Source organism: Thunnus maccoyii, chromosome 10, assembly GCF_910596095.1.
Source record: "Thunnus maccoyii chromosome 10, fThuMac1.1, whole genome shotgun sequence".
NCBI classification, from domain to species: domain Eukaryota; kingdom Metazoa; phylum Chordata; class Actinopteri; order Scombriformes; family Scombridae; genus Thunnus; species Thunnus maccoyii.
The window spans coordinates 16,315,458-16,336,431 of NC_056542.1; the positions used below are offsets into that span (position 1 = coordinate 16,315,458).

The 20,974-nt window shown below is 40.2% G+C and overlaps 1 protein-coding gene across 4 annotated transcripts in view; it reads left to right on the forward strand.

Moving 5' to 3' along the window:
- Positions 1-20,974, forward strand: part of atp8b2 (ATPase phospholipid transporting 8B2) — a 30,100-nt gene that overhangs the window by 891 nt on the left and 8,235 nt on the right. Inside the window, exons 2-24 of one of the 4 annotated variants that reach the window (XM_042423364.1) lie at positions 2,003-2,099; positions 3,292-3,359; positions 8,860-8,918; positions 9,069-9,182; positions 10,599-10,697; positions 10,876-10,937; positions 11,039-11,111; positions 11,522-11,592; positions 11,699-11,778; positions 12,355-12,513; positions 12,606-12,694; positions 12,910-13,106; positions 13,590-13,710; positions 14,176-14,263; positions 14,371-14,405; positions 14,520-14,679; positions 14,786-14,974; positions 16,081-16,196; positions 16,352-16,516; positions 16,941-17,052; positions 17,970-18,075; positions 19,374-19,614; positions 19,811-19,994. In XM_042423364.1, the coding sequence (XP_042279298.1) occupies positions 3,335-3,359; positions 8,860-8,918; positions 9,069-9,182; positions 10,599-10,697; positions 10,876-10,937; positions 11,039-11,111; positions 11,522-11,592; positions 11,699-11,778; positions 12,355-12,513; positions 12,606-12,694; positions 12,910-13,106; positions 13,590-13,710; positions 14,176-14,263; positions 14,371-14,405; positions 14,520-14,679; positions 14,786-14,974; positions 16,081-16,196; positions 16,352-16,516; positions 16,941-17,052; positions 17,970-18,075; positions 19,374-19,614; positions 19,811-19,994 (2,545 nt within the window). In that variant the 5' untranslated portion in view covers positions 2,003-2,099; positions 3,292-3,334. Of the gene's footprint in view, positions 1-2,002; positions 2,100-3,291; positions 3,360-4,890; positions 5,301-8,859; positions 8,919-9,068; positions 9,183-10,598; positions 10,698-10,875; positions 10,938-11,038; positions 11,112-11,521; positions 11,593-11,698; positions 11,779-12,354; positions 12,514-12,605; positions 12,695-12,909; positions 13,107-13,589; positions 13,711-14,175; positions 14,264-14,370; positions 14,406-14,519; positions 14,680-14,785; positions 14,975-16,080; positions 16,197-16,351; positions 16,517-16,940; positions 17,053-17,969; positions 18,076-19,373; positions 19,615-19,810; positions 19,995-20,974 lie in introns of those variants that run through there. The other 3 variants (XM_042423363.1, XM_042423362.1, XM_042423365.1) reach the window with 3 other exon arrangements.

Consider the following 20,974-nt stretch of genomic DNA (forward strand, 5'->3'; position numbering starts at 1 on the left):
CCAGTTACACTATACTTAACTTTGTTAGAGTTATTCTAGTCTTTTGCTGTTTCACTTTGTTATTCTGCATTTCCATACAGTAATCCTGTAGTTCATTTTAAAAGGATGTCATGCAGATATCACAAAAAGTGAAGTATATCAGAGGAGATTAGAAACTCTGTCAAATACTCTAATTTTATTATCTGAATATAGAGAATGTGTTAAGTATGTTGAGTATACACAAAGGTGAACACAGCAGACATTAGGACAGATGATTAAAACAACAACAAAGCAAAAGGCCACTTTATGGTTATTGGCAACAACACACATCGGAATAGGAGGGAAATATATTCTCTTTTTGGGCTGCAACTACCAATAATTTTCATCGTCAATTATTCTGGTGATTATTTTCTAACCGATTAGTCGTTTTGCCTTTAAAATGTCAGAAAATAGTGAAAAATCCCCTTTATAAATTCCCAGAGTCCATGTCTTTATATGTCTTGTTTCATTTTACCAACAGTATTCAGTTTACTATCATGTTTGACAAAGAAAAACATGAAATAATCATTTATGAGAAGCTGAAAACAGCTAATGTTTAATGTTTTTGCCGAAAAACTATTAAAATGATTATTCCATTATCAGAATACTTGAATAGTATCGACTAATCAATTAATTGACTAATGGTTGTAGCTCCAGCCTCTTTATAAACTTAGTTACCTCTCAACAGATACACAACCTGTCTTCAGAGGCCACATGCATTGAGAGTTTAATGGTTGTTGTTTCAGTTTGTTGGTTAGTTTCTATTTGAAAATAACAATAGAATTGACTGTTGGTCCAACAAACAAAGACATCGCCTTGGGTCTTAGAGAATTATAATAGAAATTTTAATCAATTAACGAAAAAATAATCGGAAGATTAATCAATAATGAAATTTATCTTTAGTTGCAGCCTTAATTTGTTTTTATAATAGTATATCAGAGGAAAGTAATACTTACATAGGTCGTCCTTAATCCACTTTAAAATTATGTGAAGACAGAGAATGTATAGAGTATGTCTATTAGGTGCAACTAACGATTATTTTCATTATCGATGAATCTACTAATTATTACGCAGATTCATCAATTAATCAGCTTTTCAATAAAATGTGAGAAAATAGTGAAAATGCCCGTTATAATTTCCCAGAGTCAATGGTTACGTCTTTACATGCAAAACCCAAAGATATTCAGTTTACTATCATGTATGACAGAGACAAGCATTAATTTATCACATCTAAGAAGCTAAAAACAGCAGTTTTGGGGGGGATTTTTGCTTTAATAAAAAGACTAAAACAATTAATTGATTATCAAAGTAGTTCCTGATTAATTTTCTGTTGATCAACTGATCGATTAATCAACTAATTGTCTCACCTCTAATGTGCAATGATTGGGAAGATAATATTTCAGACAAAACAAATCAAAATAGCATCTTATTCCCCTATTGGCACATCAAAACCAGGAGGGGAAACAACTAGTCAATCTATAAATTTCATTTTTCCTTTTATAACTGGCCTTCGGAGCAGGACAGTTATAACGACTCAACTTTATCTTAAACTCTTGTTGTTTCAGTCAGTTGTTCTGTGATGTCTTGTGAAAATAACAGACTTATCTAGTCGTTCATTTTAGAGGGATGTCATGCATCTACCGCTGTTTTATAATTTATAACTGTAATATCCCTGAGACTAAAAACACAGTGTTATACTCTCAGGTCATGCACCACAAATCCACTTTTGAGCACCACAGACCTACAGTGTGTCTCTACAGGAATATTACAATATATAATGATTAACATGTGAAGAAGTGAAGCTGGTGTTGCCGCACATTTTATTAGGGATTTTTGTTGCTCCAAATCCTCTAAAACATCTGCTTGACTCCACTGAGAGAGATGAAAAAAAGATTTTTGCCCAGAGGCCAAGAAATCTGCTCAGATATTCAGTGTGTTCCTATTGTTTCTCACTCCACTGGCTCCCATCTTTATTTCATAAAAGCACTGCAGGTCTACGGGGTTATATGAGGTGCCAGCCACAGATGTAGAGCGTGAGAGAGAGGGAGGGAGGGATGTGACAACTGAAAAACTGAAGAGAGGTGAGAGACCATGACAAACACCTCTCACTCTAGACAGATAAGAAGATTTAGTATAAAGTAGTGTAGAAAGTGAGAAGAGAGCATGCAATATAAGACAAGAGTGTATGATAGGACAAGAGACGAGACTGGAAACTGTAGCTGAAAGCTGATCGGCCTAACTTACATGGATATAGACAGAGGAGTTTTTTCTCAAGAGTATCGATTGGAGACTCGCTGCCTCGAGTCCCTGTCTGCCATACTGTTTGTACCTTCTAGTATGCACTACAAACCCCAGCCAAAGATGTATAATGCTTCGCCTCTGCAACCCCATCTATCATCTTTCTGCCTCTCTGCACTGTCACTTATCCGAGATAAAACACAGCGAGTGGAAGCAGTGAGGTGTGTAATCTTAACAGGTCAGCATAAATGGAAAGAGAGGAGACACGTGTACAGGGGAAAGTGAAGAGGAGGAGAGGAGGAGATGTTTTGCTGTGCTGTGAGTCCGGCAGGGGAGAAATGTCGCTCCATTACTCTTTCTCATGCACCGTAGGAGGAGACTGACAGTGAATCTGGAGCGAGCCACCAGTCCCCAGACACAGCGTGCAACAGAGACAGATGCAGCTCTCTGCTGAATGTCATTTCCTCATTAGGGCTCTAACAGACCAGAGATGGTCTGGTGTGTGTCCTGCTGTGTAGGGGGTTGTAGTGCCTGACTGATTCTCACTTTCTCTCTATAATGCAAATAAATGGTTTTCATACTGTGCATACAATGTTTTTGTGTCATGACACTACAAAAACATGCCAGAAAATATCACTTACTATGGGTTTGCTGAAGTCCAGGCATGTACACTCTCCTCAGTAGAGCTGCAGCAGCTCAGCAGAGTAGTCGATTAATCGAGTGACAGAAATTTAAACACCAACTTTTCAGGTGATCAAATAATCATTTTGAGTCATTTTTCAAGGAAAAATGCTAAAATTCTCTAGTTTATCTTCTTAAATATGAATATTTTCTGGTTTCTTTAATCCTCTATGATAGTAAATTGAATATCTTTGGGTTAGTTGAGACAAAACAAAACATTTAAGGGTGCATCTTGGGCTTTGGGAAACATGGATCAACATTTTAAAGACCAAATTACTAATTGATTAATTGGGAAAATAATCAACAGATTATTTAGTAATTAATACTTCTCTACTGTCTTCTTTCCTTCTGCAGACAGTCCCATGGGCCATAGCAGAAGGAAGCTGGCAGAGTGGAGATGTTCAGAAAGAGGCCTCCTCCAGGTCAGTACCAGACACTAAACACCCTCATCACGTGTCCATTCAGGTAAACTTGTTCTATTAGTGTCGGTGTTCCTGGTGGCTTGATGAGGGTGAAACTATGGGATAAAGGATGAGCACCTCTTGGGCAGGCTAGCTCAGGAGGACCTTCAGAGTCTCTTTTCACCTGGCATGACTGGCCGGAGTATAGATAGCTCTAAACCACATTAACATACAGGTATAAATGCAGACAGGAAGTACAGAAGATAGAGTCTAACTTGTCCAAACCAAGTCTTGAGGTATTCAGAGATGCAATGAGAGAACACTGCGCACAATAGGTGTGACTGTAAACGACTTTCATGTTTTTATCCTTATTAATGTATATAGTTGTTATTCTGTACATGTAAATGCAAAGGGGGCCACAGTGGAGAGGTGCCCATGCAGGGTTGTACTTCAGAGCCTCAGAGATCTTAGTAGTAAGCACTGCAGGACATTAAGGGGGCCCATAAATTCTATTTTGGCATGTCAATAAATATAAAGTTTGATTGTAAAGTTGGTTTCTTATTACTCATCCTGATGAAGACTTGCAGTCTACGCTGAGTGTGTGGGTCTGATGCACAGCATGCAGCAGTAGAGAGTATTGATTTTTGTTGAGGTTTTTTGCAAGGGCAAGAAATCCTACTCATGATAATGCATGTCATCCAATCTCACGTCTTTCCTCCCTCTCACATCTGTTCTGTTTAAATGAACTAAATACAAGAATACCAGTCACTTTCATTATTCGAACTGAGCTGTCGACACCTGGATTCATGTAGCTCTTAGACAGCTATATGTGCTAATATTCATTGGACAATTATTTATTCTGGAGAAATACTTAATATGATGAACGTTTAAGGCATTACATGTTCCAGAAGTGGCGGAGAAGCAATTTACTGCAGGTACTTAACCTGCAGCAGCACATCTTTATTTAGTGTATTTCATGTGCGTGTCGTAAATAAGCTTCATGTAGCCTACAATATCAGGACAATGCATAAGTGAAGCGTGCGTCCGGTCATTTTTAATGTGTCGGCACGAGGCTTGCAACGCAGCACGTGCTCAGACACCTGCCAGGCCCTGCGTGCACTGCAGTGTACCATCTCCATTTAAAACGCACAGGAAACTGGACCGTTGCACGAGCCACTTTGGCTCCAAACGCCACAGCCGAGATCCAATCACCGCGTACCGTTTAGAGCCAACATGGCGCCCAGTTTCCAGATCCCAGCGACTCGCTCAGCTGTGGAATCCCTGCAGAGGCGGTTGCCATGGTAACCGCATAGTCTATGTGGTTACGTAATGCTTAAAGCAGGCAGTGTTTATGTTGTGGGTGATGCAGACTTGCACATGGTGATGCGACTGATCCATTTGTCGTTAATAATTGATAAAACACTACTGACAACCTTAAAGATACGTATAACTTTGCCAGCTAATTACTAATATTTAGCTATAATAAATGGGCTATAAATCTTGGAGATTTATAGCTGGAGAATGTGCCAAATAAGCGACTGATAAACTGTAAATTTTGTGACTGCCCTCAGAAAAATTACCTCAGTGTTTCTGCTGCAGGAAAGGGAGAGAAAACAGAAGATAGCACAGATGGAGCAAGTGCGTGTGTGTTTTGGGGGGTGAGAGAGGGAGTCACACAGAGGCAGGGATGGGACGGTGCGCGGTTAATCCAACTTGACTGAAGTTGAGACCGGAGCTTCAGCCCCGTCCTTGCGGAGATGTGGCGGTCATTTGTCGTTGAAACGGCGCACATCTAAAATAAATTTTTAAAAAAAGAAAAGAAAATTGAGACGGTGACCTTTAGAAAAGTCAAGATGACCGTACCGAAAGACATCCCGGAAAAATGGTTTCCAGTCGTTCTTTCCCTGCAAAGAAAGAAACAGAAAGGACTCAATGGATCCAAATCGAAAAAGAGGAGGACAGGTACGAGTTTCTGTGACAATTAAAGCTGTGGTTGGACGGATCATTTGACAAAGAGCTTTTCATTGTCGCAGAGTCTTTACTGTTGTTCTTTTTCAGCGTCGTCAGGAGGTTGTTGACTGTAGCATCAAATAAACATTCTTCATCCTCATCTCAACTGAGTCCAAGTTTCATTCCTGTCCCTTCATAACACTCACTCCATTTCATTCTTAAGTATGTGTTAATGTGCACAGCTCATCATATTTTATGTCAGCATATTTTATGTCAGCATATTTTGCTTTTTGTAATGTTCCACTTAATGTCTACTGGTCATACAAATCACTAAGCGATCCTATCTGTTCACTGCCATTATCTGACATCAATTTCCAAGCAATCTAATGATATGGAAAGTACAATAATGCTCATTCTTCATAATTCACTGTGCACTTTTTCACTGTCAACCAGTGTTTTGGCTCAATCTCAACTTTGCTTTTACCTGTTTTCAGTCCTACATCCCAGTAAACAGGAGGAGTCTAATGTGTCTTAAAGTCATTGCTCAGTTTTAGCGGTTTCCTGACTATTAATCTGTGTAAACAAAACTGAGTTTATCTGAGTTTTCTGCATGCGTAAATACGTTGATGTCCTTGTCTCTGCTGCCTGAGACACTGATCAATCTTCCAGGCGCCAGCTTCCGCTGTCACTGCACTGCCTCGTCTGTATCCTTATTCCTTAGCTTAACTATCACAAATCACACTGAATGTGCACCTTCATTTGACCTCCAGCATATCAGTCTGTCACTGTGTCACTCGCATCGCTTTCCAACAAATTAGATCACTGTGTGCGTGTGCGTGTGTATGCGTGTGCGTGACTGCAGATGATTAGATTTTCATCTAATTAAATCAGCCACAGTGAGCAATGATCACCTCTCCACAGAGTCTTATCCTTACTTAGCTTTAGTCATGGCAAGGACAATAACATTTCCCCATAGCGCAGATTAGCGCAGTGTGCTCTTTGGTCATTACTGTTATGACTTCAGCCGATGTTTTCTGTGTTATGAGAGTGTGTGTCCCTCATGGAGACATAAGGAGATTCAGAGCTGTGGCACGTGCCCTCACATGTCCAGCCATTGGGGGGGAGGGGGGGGTGTTAAAGAGACAGGGATGAAAGAGAAGGACTTGTTTTGGACTGCAGTTAGTCACTCTGTGTAAGATAGTATGATATTAAGTATTTTAGTTAGAATCAATATTAATGTACTCCTTTATGTCCCAGTTGTTTATAGAAACCTTATGCTTATGCTCACTGCAAATCCAGTAATTTCTCAGTAATGGAGCTTTATAGATTTATACAGACTTGCTGTGCAGCATCTTGTCTACATCAGGGCTTCTAATGCCCTTGAAGCTGTCAGAGACATTAAACACTTAATGGGCAGTTTGCTAAAGATGCTCATGCATTCAGGTTGGGTTGGTCAGGAAGCCTGTGCCTCTGTGCTTACCTGGCACAAGCATCTTGTCCTCTTCGTGGAGGGCTAATGCAGCCTTGGCACTGCCTGTCAGACAGAGCTCTCTGGTGAACACTTGCCCCAGAAAGCAACATAACGACCTTCAGGTAGATTGGAGAAGGGCCAAAAGGAAAAAAGGAAAAAAGAGAGGGCGAGGATTAGAAGAGTTTCAACAGAATAGGTTTTGGAGTATCTGTGTCTACAGGATCATACCAATCTAAGATATTGTCACACTAACCAGAGTTTAGAAAAGACAACGTCATGTGGTGCAAATACGCTCAAAGTCTAGCAGTTGTAACATGTCAACCTAACTTTAGATGCACAGTAGCTCTAATATAGGGGAGTCGACTGTCATGCGAAACCAAATTATATTTAACTTCTTGTTCTGAATCTAATAATGACAAGACATCTTAACCAGTAAAACAAGAATATCTTAAATGGTTTTAGAAACCAAAGAGGCCTATTTTTATTGTTTGTAATACATATTTAAAATTATTACCGTTAGTTGGTCAATATGATTATTTATACTGTGAGACAATATAAATTTGACAACTGTCAGATATTTTGCCATAGTGTTTAGGTGAAATCTATCCCTACAATATTTCTTGGTGCATGTCACTGAAGGCAATATAACACATCAATGAGCAGCACTGTTTCATGCCAGTATTGAAGTTTTATATGATTTTTGCATCAATACAATGAAGCACTGTGATTTTTCTGGTATTTCCTGATTTTGCCTGCCTGGCTATTTTATACATAAACGACTTCTCAATTGACTTTAACATTATATCTTAATATTGTCATATAAGATTGAAAACTCTCAAACACTGTGATTGAGGGTTTTATCCATATCATCCACTCCTGTTGTTACAGCTGTTTGGACTCTAAAATGCAAAACAAATGGAGAGAATCATTTATATTTTCTAACCCGACTAAATCCACTTTGACAAAAGCCCAGCTGGTCTGTAGCCGACCGAAGCTCATCTGTCGCGCCAAATGTGTCTTATAACGTGACAACAAAGAGGAGCTGTTATGGGTTCTCTTTAAGTGTCCTGTTTGTTTGGTGAAACTGAACACAGCACAGAGACGAAGAAATGAAAGGTAAGACAGGGCCTCTCAGTGCTGCAGAAACACAGGAAACCGCATTGTCTTTGTTTATGTGTGTGCACATAATTATGGGGCAATGGCATCTGTTGTGTGATGTCCCTTCCTGTGGCACCTTGCAGCCATCAGTCAAAAGTATGTCAAAGACTTTGTGGTTTTAGAATTACAGTACCTCTGTGCATAACATGTTTTGGCCCTGAATTTTTATATCTGTGCATATGCGTGCATGCGAATCGTGTACAGCTCTGTGCAAAACAGGCCAGTCATTTCATTTAAAAAGCTTTCTCATCAATATTAGAGGACGCTGGCCTGGTAGAGGAGGAGGGGAACTCCCAAACTACTTTGCATCAGCATGAACAGAAACCTAAAAACAGCAAGAGGATAAAGAACACGGTCAGGGGGAGAGTGGTACAAGAGCTCAAGCACAAGAAGAAGAAATTATCTTATTTCCTATAGATTAAAATCTGTTCAAAAGTGTACTGAGTGTTTATCTGTGACTAGCTGTAATGAGGCCCAGCGACTCAAACAGACATACACACACTCATCAGTAGTTAGGTGTCGTGTATCTGGCCCAGATTGCACATCCGGTCATTAAGAGACAGAAGTTGCAGCTAATTACAGATCAGAGGTAATTGGTCTGCTTGTTAGAACCAGTGTGTGTGAGGGAAAAAGAATGATTGTGTCTGCCCCTCTGTCTCCTCTGATACTATTCAGTCAACCTCCAGCTTTATTGAATTATAAATAAACTCACAAACAGTAGACCATCCTTCTGGTGTCTGTCTCCTTCACTTTCTCTCCAGGACTTCAGAGGATGTTACTGATAATGACATTTTTTAGGATTTATATCTGATTTATTTCAGATTTATATCAGATATGTCCTTTAATGCATTTTGACACACACACAGATGCAGAGATTGTAGTGCTCTCTGTGTGTTTTATGTTTTGATATAATCTTTCATGACTCATTTTGTGTTTTTGCAGAGGAGGAGAGAAGGGTCAGAGCCAACGACAGAGAGTACAACGAGAAGTTTCAGTATGCAGTAAGAGAGCTTTCTGTTTTCTCCTGTACATGTTCCAAAATGTAGAGCTGTCTTTAAAGATAAGAAAACAGTTAAATGTTTGAAACAATTCACTTGAAATAAAGTCAAGATTTATATTGGCTTTCTATTTTTACCCTCCTCCTAATCCAGAGTAACTGCATCATGACATCCAAGTACAACATCATCACCTTTCTGCCCGTCAACCTGTTTGAGCAGTTCCAGGAAGTGGCCAACACCTACTTCCTTTTCCTGCTCATACTACAGGTGAGGAAAGGGAAAAGGGAGAGAGAAAGAAAGAGTCCAAGCATGTTTAACCTGTTAAGCGACACTGTCCAACCCGTAGGACACTTAAGCCTTAGTGGTATTTTCAGGATTACTTATACTCATTCTGACTTTTTGGTTGTAAAATTTATCTTTTAAATGAGACCAGGGTTATGACTTTAACCAAAAGGGTTGAAGAACAGTAACCTTCTTATTTTGGGTACATTGTTTTCAGGCTTAGGGTGCCTGGTAAGAGGTTAATTATTATGTGTTGGGTGAGTAAGTTTACAACTTTAAGGGACAAAGATGCATCAGTAAATGATGGTTAGTGTAAGACATGCAAACTGAGCTCTAATTGCTGATAATAAACCTCTTGGGAGGTATTAAAAGGGAAGGTTGAATATTTAAGGTGAAGGAAATAGGAAACCCATTAAAAATCCAAATAATCTCAAAAAATAAATAAAATCTCTGAGGGTGGGTGATTAGAGAGAATTAGTGAGCTTATTGTAACTTGTAACTTGCTGACATTTTAAGCCTTATGAAACCCTTTTCAAAGCTCAATGGGAAAACACAAAGTTATACGGTAGTCAAGCTAAAAACAAGGCTTGCTCGAAGGAAGGGATCCACCTCAGTGACAGTATTGTTAAGAGAAGAGTTTGACATTTTGGGAGATGCTCTTTCTTTGGGGGATTCGCTGCCTCTCCTATGTTTGTACAGTAAACATGAAACTACTGCCTGCGACCAGTTAGTTTAGCTTAGCATAAAGACAAGGTGAAACTTCGGGGACTTGTAAATAGTACAGCACACAATCTCCCTAAAAACGGAAAATTGTCTCTTTTATGCTTTGATTTTTCTACAGTTAAAGCAAACAAAATATAATTTGTTAGTTAATGAGCTTTAGAGGTGCTGGTAAGTAGCTTTTGTTAGCTTAGGACTGAGCTAGGCTAATTGCTTCCCCCTATTTCCTGTCTTTGTGCTAAGCTAAGCTAACTGGCTGCTGGCCCCTGTTACATATTTACAATATAGACATGTGAGTGGTATCAATCTTCTCATATAACTCTTGACAAGAAGGCAAATAACCATATTTGAAATGTTTGAAATGTTGAGCGACTACTTTAAAAGAAGCACCCCAACAAACCTCATGCTTTTCATCAAGCATGTTTGTGTATTGAATTTTGAGTGTGCAACAAAATAGTATGTGAATTCACTGCTGTTCACCTGCAGACTTGAAACCTTCTTACCAGCACGTGAATACATAGTATGATGCAGTCAGCAGGATCCCTGAGGTGCACTCAGGTTCACAGGGATCTATGAGGTCTGCTGTGTGGCCTGGGTCAGATGGAGCTGTATCACATACTGCCTTTGCTTCCCCATTCAGAGTAATCTGGAGCTCAACTCTCTCTCTCTGTGTTTGTCTAGTTGATACCTCAGATCTCCTCTCTCTCCTGGTTCACTACCATCGTGCCTTTAGCTCTGGTCCTGAGCATCACTGCAGTAAAGGATGCCACAGACGACTATGTGAGCACTTATTTTACGCATCACACAAGCTTGCACGTGGATAACATTACAGTGAAATACAGTACAAGGACTCCTGATTACTTTAAATGTAGCCTCACAAACAAGCGGCCTCTGTTAAATATGGTGAGCCTGAATCAGCTCCCTCGCAAGAGCTCACGTTGATCTTTGTCTCCTGTAGTTTCGTCACAAGAGCGACAACCAAGTGAACAACCGTCAGTCTCAGGTTCTCATCCGTGGCTCGTAAGTTTGCTAGCACTGTTGAGGTGTCTTAAACAATATCAACAATATCTTTTCATCTTATACTCTTATCTTCACTTTTTCTCTTTGTTTTGCTATCTCAGGCTTCAGAATGAAAAGTGGATGAACGTTCGAGTGGGTGATATCATTAAACTGGAAAACAACCAGTTTGTGGCAGTAAGTGTGTCTAACATTGATTTGCTACATCGGTACACAAACACACACATGCACACACACACACACACACACACACACACACACACACACTGTCTTTATAGCAGTGCATTAATTTTGTGGTTTAAAGGATAAGACTGGCATTATTGTGTTATGTGTTTCTACAGTCAACATGAAGACCAAAATCATGAATCTATTAGTTTGTCTCTAAATACTCTAAAGCTATGATGTTAAGTGGATTTCAGTATAAGTGCATCATTAGAAGACAATAACAACTGCAGATAGTTACTAAGTTGTGTAGATGCTAATCATTTTCATCAGTGATGCAAACTATCTGTATCTTTCTAATTCTGTTTCTGTGCCGTCAGTGCTGTGCAGTGGATGCTAACCCCAGCTATTGTATCTATTTCCAGGCTGACCTGCTCCTGTTGTCCAGCAGTGAACCTCACGGGCTCTGTTACATTGAGACAGCCGAGCTGGACGGGTCAGAAAACACACCACACCTTACCGTCGACCTACAGTACCTCACAATCCTGCACAAGCAACAGGAAACTACAGTACATCTAAATCACTGTTGTATTATCTTGCAGAGAGACCAATATGAAGGTGCGTCAGTCTGTCTCGGTGACATGTGAACTTGGAGACCCAAACAACTTGGCTTCATTTGATGGTGAGATTTGAGAACCAGCTAATCTCTCAGTTTAGTTTCTCATTCTGTACGTCTTCCTTTCTCAGTAATCTAAAGGTCAACAGCCCTCAGTCTGTGTCTGAGTGTTAAACACAAACACTATCCACTTTCACACCCTTGCGCATTAACAAAGAAAATACACACGCAGTTTCTGCCCTCTCCCGTCAGCACTGAACTACAGCTTTTCATCAACCGCCCACCAGCGTACACAACCAAAGAGTTTTGTGTCAGCAGAGCACGCCCACACACACACACACACACACACACACACACACACACACACACACACACACACACACTCCTCACCTGCTCAGGAAAATGCATCACTGCAGCAAATGAACCCACACTTTGCCACAGATCAACTTACACAAGGTGTGTGTTTCAGCCTGGATGTGTGACAACGGCATGATGTCCCAGGGATGATTAAACCAACACTATATCATACTGCTAGGAAATATATCTAGTACTGTAATTGAATTTGGTGGACATCCATGATGTAGCATCTAATTTAGATTTGTGTGTGTTTGTGCACCTTTTGCTTGTCTCCTGTGCGTGAAGGTGAGGTAGTGTGTGAGCCCCCCAACAACAAGCTGGATCGTTTCACCGGGACTCTGTACTGGAGAGACAAGAAATACACCCTGACCAACCAGAACATGCTGTTACGAGGATGTGTCCTCCGCAACACTGAGGCCTGTTACGGCCTGGTCATCTTTGCCGGTAGGTGTGTCTGTGTGTGTATTTGTGTGTGTAATGTATGTCTGTGTGTGACACACATAGCAGGTCCAACTTTCTCCTGTTTTCTGTTCCAGGCCCAGATACCAAGCTAATGCAAAACAGCGGTCGCACCAAGTTTAAACGTACGAGCATTGATCGTCTGATGAACACTCTGGTCCTCTGGGTAGGACACCCCAAACCTCTCACTTTCATGGCTCATAACTATTTCAGGATGTCATCTCAGTGGCTTGAATCTAGTTTCATATCTTCTCTGATAATGTATTCAATCCTGATTTGGGCTCAACTAGCCAGAGATCCAAATGTAAGATATCTGATTGTACTTTTCAGGTTCCTACTCTTGCTTACATGTACTTTAATGTTTACCCATCTGCGCATCAGATCTTCGGCTTCTTGGTGTGTATGGGTGTGATCCTGGCTGTGGGTAATGCAGTGTGGGAGCGAGAGGTGGGCTCCCTGTTTCAGAGCTACCTGCCTTGGGACCCTCCTGTAGACAACTTCCTGTTCTCAGCCTTCCTCTCCTTCTGGTCCTACGTCATCATTCTCAACACCGTGGTGCCTATCTCGCTATATGTCAGGTGAGGAGACGTCAATGACAAAGAGACATACTGTATTAAAAAAAACTGTGATGAAAGACAAATATGAAAAACCCAAAAACTGAACAGATGCTGTATTAATACTCAGGATATACTGATATTGCAGTTGGCAGTTGTTTACACCAACTGTTACATTATTTACTCCAGGTATTAGGCATTTTCTAGGCATTCCCCCCAACTGTTGTCTCCAGACATCTAAGAGGCCTCATAATTCATATAGTGCAATTTCTTGGTTAAATCTTATCATATAATCATTTTAATGCTACATATAAAGCAGGCCTAAAATGTGTACATTCTTGCCTGTATTTAGATATTTTCATTTAAGCTCTGTAAACCTACACTGTACAGTACAACCCAACAACTACTCGCTTGTCATGGCGGGGTGTTAGAGCCGTTCTGCTTGAAACTGGCACTAAGTTGGGTGACTTTTACTCTACTGTTTGTTTGTAACTGTTTGTATATCAGCGTGGAGGTGATCAGGTTGGGTCACAGCTACTTCATTAACTGGGACCAGCAGATGTTCTGCTCACAGTGTAACACAGCAGCTGAGGCCAGGACCACCACTCTGAATGAGGAACTGGGCCAGGTGGGCATCCACACTTATACACCAAACACAGTGTGTGATATTTCATGCATGCTTATGGATTATCTATTCCACCCACCCATCCATCCTACAAAAAAATTTAGTTTTAGCTTGTGTTGCATTCTGATGCTTTTGAGGCTTAGTTCCTGATGCTTTTTTAGATACATGATCATTTCAATAGTCTGTTACTGCCTGTAATACAGACAATCAGTCTTAAATGATTTGAAAGATGTATTTGCATACATTTTTAAATAGATTTTGCAGTAACAATATAATGGAACCACATGTTTCATGCTGCACAAATTGGTTCCTCCAGATTAAAAATAAATCTAGATTTGGAGAGCAAGAAGCTTCACAAATTGGTCCTAAGAATATCTCACCATCTTGAGCTGTACTTTGTAGAAGCAGTCGAACATGTATGCACTCCACCCTAAACCCATTTTACCCAATTTTAATTGTTTCCCTTAGGTTGAATACATCTTCAGTGACAAAACTGGAACTCTCACTCAGAACATCATGAGCTTCAATAAGTGCTCTATCAATGGACAGACTTACGGTAAGTCTACACACAGACACCCACACTTGTGCTGAATCAACACGTGCACACATACATATAACACAAACATATAACACTTACACATCTGGTGTTTGTGTTACTGTTAGGTGAAGTGACAGACCTGTTGGTACCTCAGCAAAAGGTAAGTAGCCAAAACAATCTAAACATTAAAGCACACATTCATACACTGACACATGTATCTACTACTACTTTATGACATGTTATCAGAGTGTCCAGCTCTCCATTTATCTTCCAGAGACTGGACTTTACTCCCTTCAACCCCCTGGCGGACCCGGACTTCTGTTTCTATGACGACACCCTGCTGGAATCAGTGAAAGTGGGAGACTTGCACACTCACGAGTTTTTCCGCCTGCTCTCCCTCTGTCACACTGTCATGAGTGAGGAGAAGAGTGAGGGTGAGAAAGATCTGGGAGGCTGAAAGGAAGCAGACATTCAAACTAACACACCATCTGTCAATTTTTTATAAGCCATAATTTATTCATTTTTCATCTGTCTGTTCAGGAGAGCTGGTTTACAAGGCCCAGTCTCCAGATGAGGGCGCTCTAGTGACAGCAGCTCGGAACTTCGGTTTTGTGTTTCGCTCACGAACGCCTGGGACGATCACCACCACAGAGATGGGACGAACAGTCACCTACACTCTGCTTGCTATACTGGACTTCAACAACATACGGAAGAGGATGTCTGTTATAGGTGTTTAACACTCCTTAATCTGAAAACAAAAAAAAAAATCTGGAAATGTATCAGTTTTCATTTTTTTTACATAATATTTTAGTTGTTTTTTTCCCAAATATGAACAGAAAAATAGTAAAACATGACAGCATCAATATAAAAACTCCATTGTATATAGCACTAAGTACAAAATTAATTGCTTTAATGAGTGTTTTAATTTTAATTATTCGAATTTATACATTACGTGGGAAAATCTGATTAAAATTAAAACAACAATCCAGGCAAACGTCAGCTATCTGCTGAAAAAATGCTATCTGCAGCATAACCACTGAATAGTTTAAACATTTGCTGTTTATTTACTTGGAGGGAATCTGGTGAAAAATCAAATCAAAATAAACTCATTTGCATTTTCTTTTTTTTTTTTTTCATGTTTACTGTAATTACAGTGATCAGCACCTCCATGCAGCTGGAAAAAGCAGCAATTTTGGGTGGATGTGGACATAAAACACAACTGAAAATTAGCTTAAAATGATCTGGTACATTCAACAACTTCAGGTATTTTTTGATGAAAATCAAAAAACACAGAGTCAATGAGTGTGTGTGTGTATACTCCTGAAAATTCCCCACTGCACACACACAGAGGAAGCAAATGTTTGTCCTGTGCTTGGACTCTTCATTCAGAGTCTGAGAGACTATAAACAGAAAAGACACTTACTGTGGATGTAAAACACCAGTGGGCCATTGCAGCGGACTGTGCCTTTTCTGTTTAAATCACAGATTCGTATTTAAATCATAACCAACACTCCTACATGCTGGCAGGAGAAGGGCTATTAGTCATGTTTACATTTTATCCGTCAGTGAGAGTTCACTGTGTGTTCCTGTGAATTGTCCATGTGTAAACTGCTGGAAAACTGCCTAAAAATCACAGGTCATAAATCACTTTCGCCTAATCAACAACTTTAGTCTAGCAACAGAGCAGTGAGACCACATTCATACATCAGTGCCAAACGATATTCAGACAGCCTTTGTGACACACTGGAGGAATAACATTATTGGAAGGTGATGGAGGAGTAGTATGGATTCCTTGGAGTATCTTATCTTAATTACACTCTATCATTCAATTTCAGTGCGTAACCCAGAGGGCAGGATCCGGCTGTACTGTAAAGGAGCTGACACTGTGTTGTTGGAAAGACTCCACCCCTGCAACCAGGAACTGATGAATATCACCTCAGACCACCTCAATGTGAGTAAACACAAGAGTGGTCAACTCTCATATGGGTTTGGATGTGGATGGAGCTGCACTGCCATCTAGTGTCCTCTCATTTTAATGTGCATCCTGCATGTTCGTGTCAGAATGTTTGTGTTTATCTATTAATGTTTGTATATTTCTGGCTCTAGGAGTATGGAGCAGATGGGCTGCGGACCCTGGCTCTGGCCTACAGGGACCTGTCAGAGGACGAGTGGGAGGCGTGGTCCGAGAGCCACCGCTGCGCTGACAAGGCCACCGACTGCAGAGAGGACCGTCTAGCAGCCGCTTATGAGCAGATAGAACAAGACATGATGGTTAGTGACTTGGTCAGGGAGTATGCATGCATGCGTGTGTGTGTGTGTGTGTGTGTGAGTGTGTGGTTTGTATCAAGTGGATAGTCTCACTTTCTTTTTTTGTTTCTCATGCAATGTATGCACAGTGCCTTCCCCAAACATATGACATAAAAAGGGAACTAAGCTTTAGCTGAAGATGTTTCTCAGACACTAATTGGTGAGGGGAAATTCCTTTCTGTTATATATAACATTGTCAGGTCATCACATTGCAGCACATTATCTACTTGATCGTTGATTTAATGAGAGAGAATGGTATTAACTTGTTTTTTTACTATATTACTCAAATCATTTCAAGTCATAACATAGAAATTTCTTTTATTCCCCCTTCAACTTTCCTGTAGTGTATAATACTGGAATTTGTGACTGTGTCTGCCTGTGTGTTTAGCTGCTGGGTGCCACAGCTATAGAGGACAAGCTGCAGGAAGGCGTACCAGAGACCATCGCTGTCCTCTCCCTGGCTAACATCAAGATCTGGGTTCTCACTGGAGACAAACAGGGTGAGGCACACACCTTCATACCCACTTGCAGGACTTCTTTTGCACCCTGTTGTTCAAAAGGCACCATACTCTGCAAAATACCCAAGAGCCACATCTTTGTGCGGAGGTGTTTGCTGAGAATATCCTCTTGTAGAGATGGTGGAAGCACACTGAAGGGTTCGTCATCTCCCAGACCCCATGACGCAACCTTAAATGTCTTGTTTTATCCCGGCCAACAGTGCAAAACCCAAAGATATTCAGTTTACTGTCATTGAGGACTTTAGAAAACAGAAAATATTCACATCTAAGAGCTGGAAGCAGAGAATTTTTGAGTTTTTTCTTTAAAAATTAATAGATTATCAAAATAGTTGGCGATTAATTTTCTGTCAATAGACTAATCAATTAAAGCTCTACACTACTATCAAGCATTCATATGTAAGTAGTGCTGCACCACCATTGCACTCCACCACTGTTGTTTGCTCTGTGATCAAATCTACTGCAACCACATCAGGAAGCCACCCAAAAGTAGCAATCTCAAGATAGTGTTCCCTTGACCACACTGACCAGGAGTTGATCATTAACGAGGCCGGGTCTGCACTGCAGCTGCAATCATGTAAACATACAAGAGCATGTAAACAGGTGCAAAAAGCATTCAGGCAGTCTAAGATGGTGAACAGTGAATGAAGCCAAAACCTCATAACAATGCTTTTCAGTGTGTTGCTAGCCTTTACGGAGGTTTCGCTTGCAATTTGTTTTAAACTTGTGCTGTCAGTCACTTTATAAGACAAAGTAAGATCTTTAAAAATGCTTTTGATCCATCTGAGCTTCTGTACTGGCACCAGGCCTCTTTATCATTCAGCTCCAGTATGTTAAGCTTGTATGTAGCAGTTAACTCACACTCTGGTAACATACTATCCTCCTCCCTCTCTCACACACAGAGACGGCTGTCAATATAGGTTACTCCTGTAAGATGCTGACAGATGATATGACTGAGGTGTTCATCATCAGTGGACACACTGTCCAGAGTGTACGGCAGGAACTCAGGTCAGTCTGTCTGGATGGACGGCTGGATGTCCATCTCTGCTTTACTGTGTCTGTCTTCACTGTTGGAGGAACACTGTTATCTAAAATGACAAAAGGCAGGTGTTGGCCAGAAAGAAACTAAGAAGTATATGCATGATTGGGCTGAGTAGGTGTGGGACCACAGTGGTTCATGTATGAGAATCACTGAAGAATGTGTGACCCCTGCTTCAACTCAGCCACTCTCAGTACTTTTTAAAATTTGTACCCCACATGCCTCACTGCAAAAAGTCTCAATTTTACAAAGTTAATACATCTATTATTGAGTACTTAAATCATATTTTTCTTTTCAAAAGTGAGCATATCAGCCATCTCTGGTGGAAAATTAAAGAATTTTGTAGAAATAGTGACATTGTCATAATGGATGATGTGTCTTGTTTTGAATTGTTATTTTTTTAAATTCTGAAACAAGAGAAGTGAAGTGAAAAAAGCAAAAACAGAATTATCTTTGTTTCTCTTAAATTAAAAAAAACTTTTTTGGACACCATAATGGACATAATGAATTATTAAATATTAAAGTAAACTGAAATTTCCAAATGATGTTTGTTGATATTCTGGTTACTTCTACTATGTTGCCTGCTGTATGAGCACAGACTGTATTTTTCTTATACATGGATTTTACAAGTGATGTTGACTACATACTACTGTTCCCACAACTAGTGTGAAATGCATTTAGCTGTGTTAACAGTACAACAAAAGTTGGGAAATTCCCCTGCATAAGGATGGTCCTGAGAACATACAACACAGCATACTAATACAATCTTAATGATTGAAATATTTAAAATGCACAAAATACCATAAATACAGAAGACAGTACCCTAAAAAAACTGTACCTTAAAGTGCCAAACATGGCCCAAAAATATTAAAATATGCTAAATACAGAGCAAAAACCTGATGCCATATTGTGGCACCATCTGACGCACAAATGATCATACAAAGAGTTGCTGATTCAGGTGCTTCTGAACACTTGATACAGAGATGAAGGCCACGGGCTGAAACATCAGCAATCACAACAACAATAACACCAGGGTATGGGCACAGCTAACCTCAGTTTACCTTTAGCATTAGCATGCTCTTTTTCCATTTTGCCACTTCTTTATTTTTATCAGTTCTTTGACTTGTTTGCTCAGCTGTCTGTTTTCCCTCTTGGCGATGCCTCTTTCATCTCTCTTTTTTCTCCTTCATATGTGTTGTGTTTTGGTGTTGTCATTGTGGCACAGACAAGCCCTGCTGATGTGGAGTATGTTTTTCCTCCTCTTCAGGAGGGCGAGAGAAAGGATGATCGAGCTGTCACGAAGCAGAGATGGAGTGAAGGAGCAGGGGATGGAGAGATGGGTGGAGACCTGTTTCATGGGTAACGGCTTCAGCGACAGACAAAATGGAAATGGTACAGGAGGAGGAGCAAGGCACTGCAGCTGTTTCCCTCCCCCTCAACCACCACCCTCTAACCTCATGGAAAATATCTCTGGAGAGTTTGCCCTTGTAATCAACGGTCACAGTCTGGTATGAATAGCACGCCTCCACAGTCACATATTACACATACAGAGCCAACTGCCAGGAGATAATAATCTTCCAGTGTTATTTACATCAATAAACCATGATCTTCTTCCTAAACTATTTTTCCTCCAAAGCTGCAACTATCACTCTTTACCCTTCACCTCACACTAACCTCACATCTCTCTCTCCTGTTCTCCAAAAGGCCCATGCACTAGAAGCAGACATGGAGATGGAGTTTGTGTCAACGGCGTGCGCATGCAAAGCAGTGATCTGCTGCAGAGTCACCCCGCTGCAAAAAGCTCAGGTGGTGGAGCTCATCAAGAAACACAAGAAGGCCGTCACGTTGGCCATAGGAGACGGCGCTAACGACGTTAGCATGATCAAGAGTGAGTTGTGCGGACGATGGATGAGAGGAGAGGGGGAAGTGTAACTAGACGAGACAGAGAGGAAAGTAAAAGAGAGAAGTTGGATTTAGCTACATGGGTGCAAATGTCTACCTTTGGGCAATGGAAATTCTCAGCAGAAGTGTAGTAGTAGAAGTTGTTTATCTACATAGTGTTACTAGTAATGACACAGGTTGTGTGGAAACATATGTTGCAGTGTGTGTGATGTCTTCATCGAGTTAGGGACTGCTTTCTTGGTGTCTTCTGTTCGGTGTGTGTTAAACCTTTTAAACTCTACTGACTTGCAGATGGACGCATTACTCCAAACTTGTGCTGTGAATCCAAGTTTTGTTAAAATCCACTAAAATTTATGTTTAACTTTAAGTGAGATCCCAAATTTTCCACAGATGCCAAATAAAACAGACTGAAGTTTGTAAATGTGTATATTCATCATTTATATGTAGTACATTAAATTGTTTATAAGACATTATAATATTGTTTTAAGCGGCTATAATGACAATTTCAAGCTCTACTTACACACACAAACATGTCCTTGTAGCTGTTCACAATTACATTATAGTGTGTTATAAACTATTTATGAAATGTTTATTTGTTGTTTATAAATGCTATATATGGAGGTAAAAATGTAAAAAGTGTTACAGAGTATTTACTCAGAACATATTTGCTACCATCAGATATTGCAGAATAAGATGTTTTTTCTCTCAAACAAAAATGAGAAAACAAAATGAGAAAAGTGGATGTTGAGGTGATAACCCAATAACCCAAAGTTTTGTTTCTCTATCTGTGGGTGTGATAGTCTGTGTTTTGTAAGTGTTGCGTGTTTGTCTGTCTATGCACATCATGTGTACATGATGGTTCCTCATATGACTTTAAGCAGAAACACAGTAAATGCAGCAGTGATGGGTGGAGTGGTTCACATCCTGTGATTTATGCTCTTCAAGATGTCAAAATTTGCTGTTTTT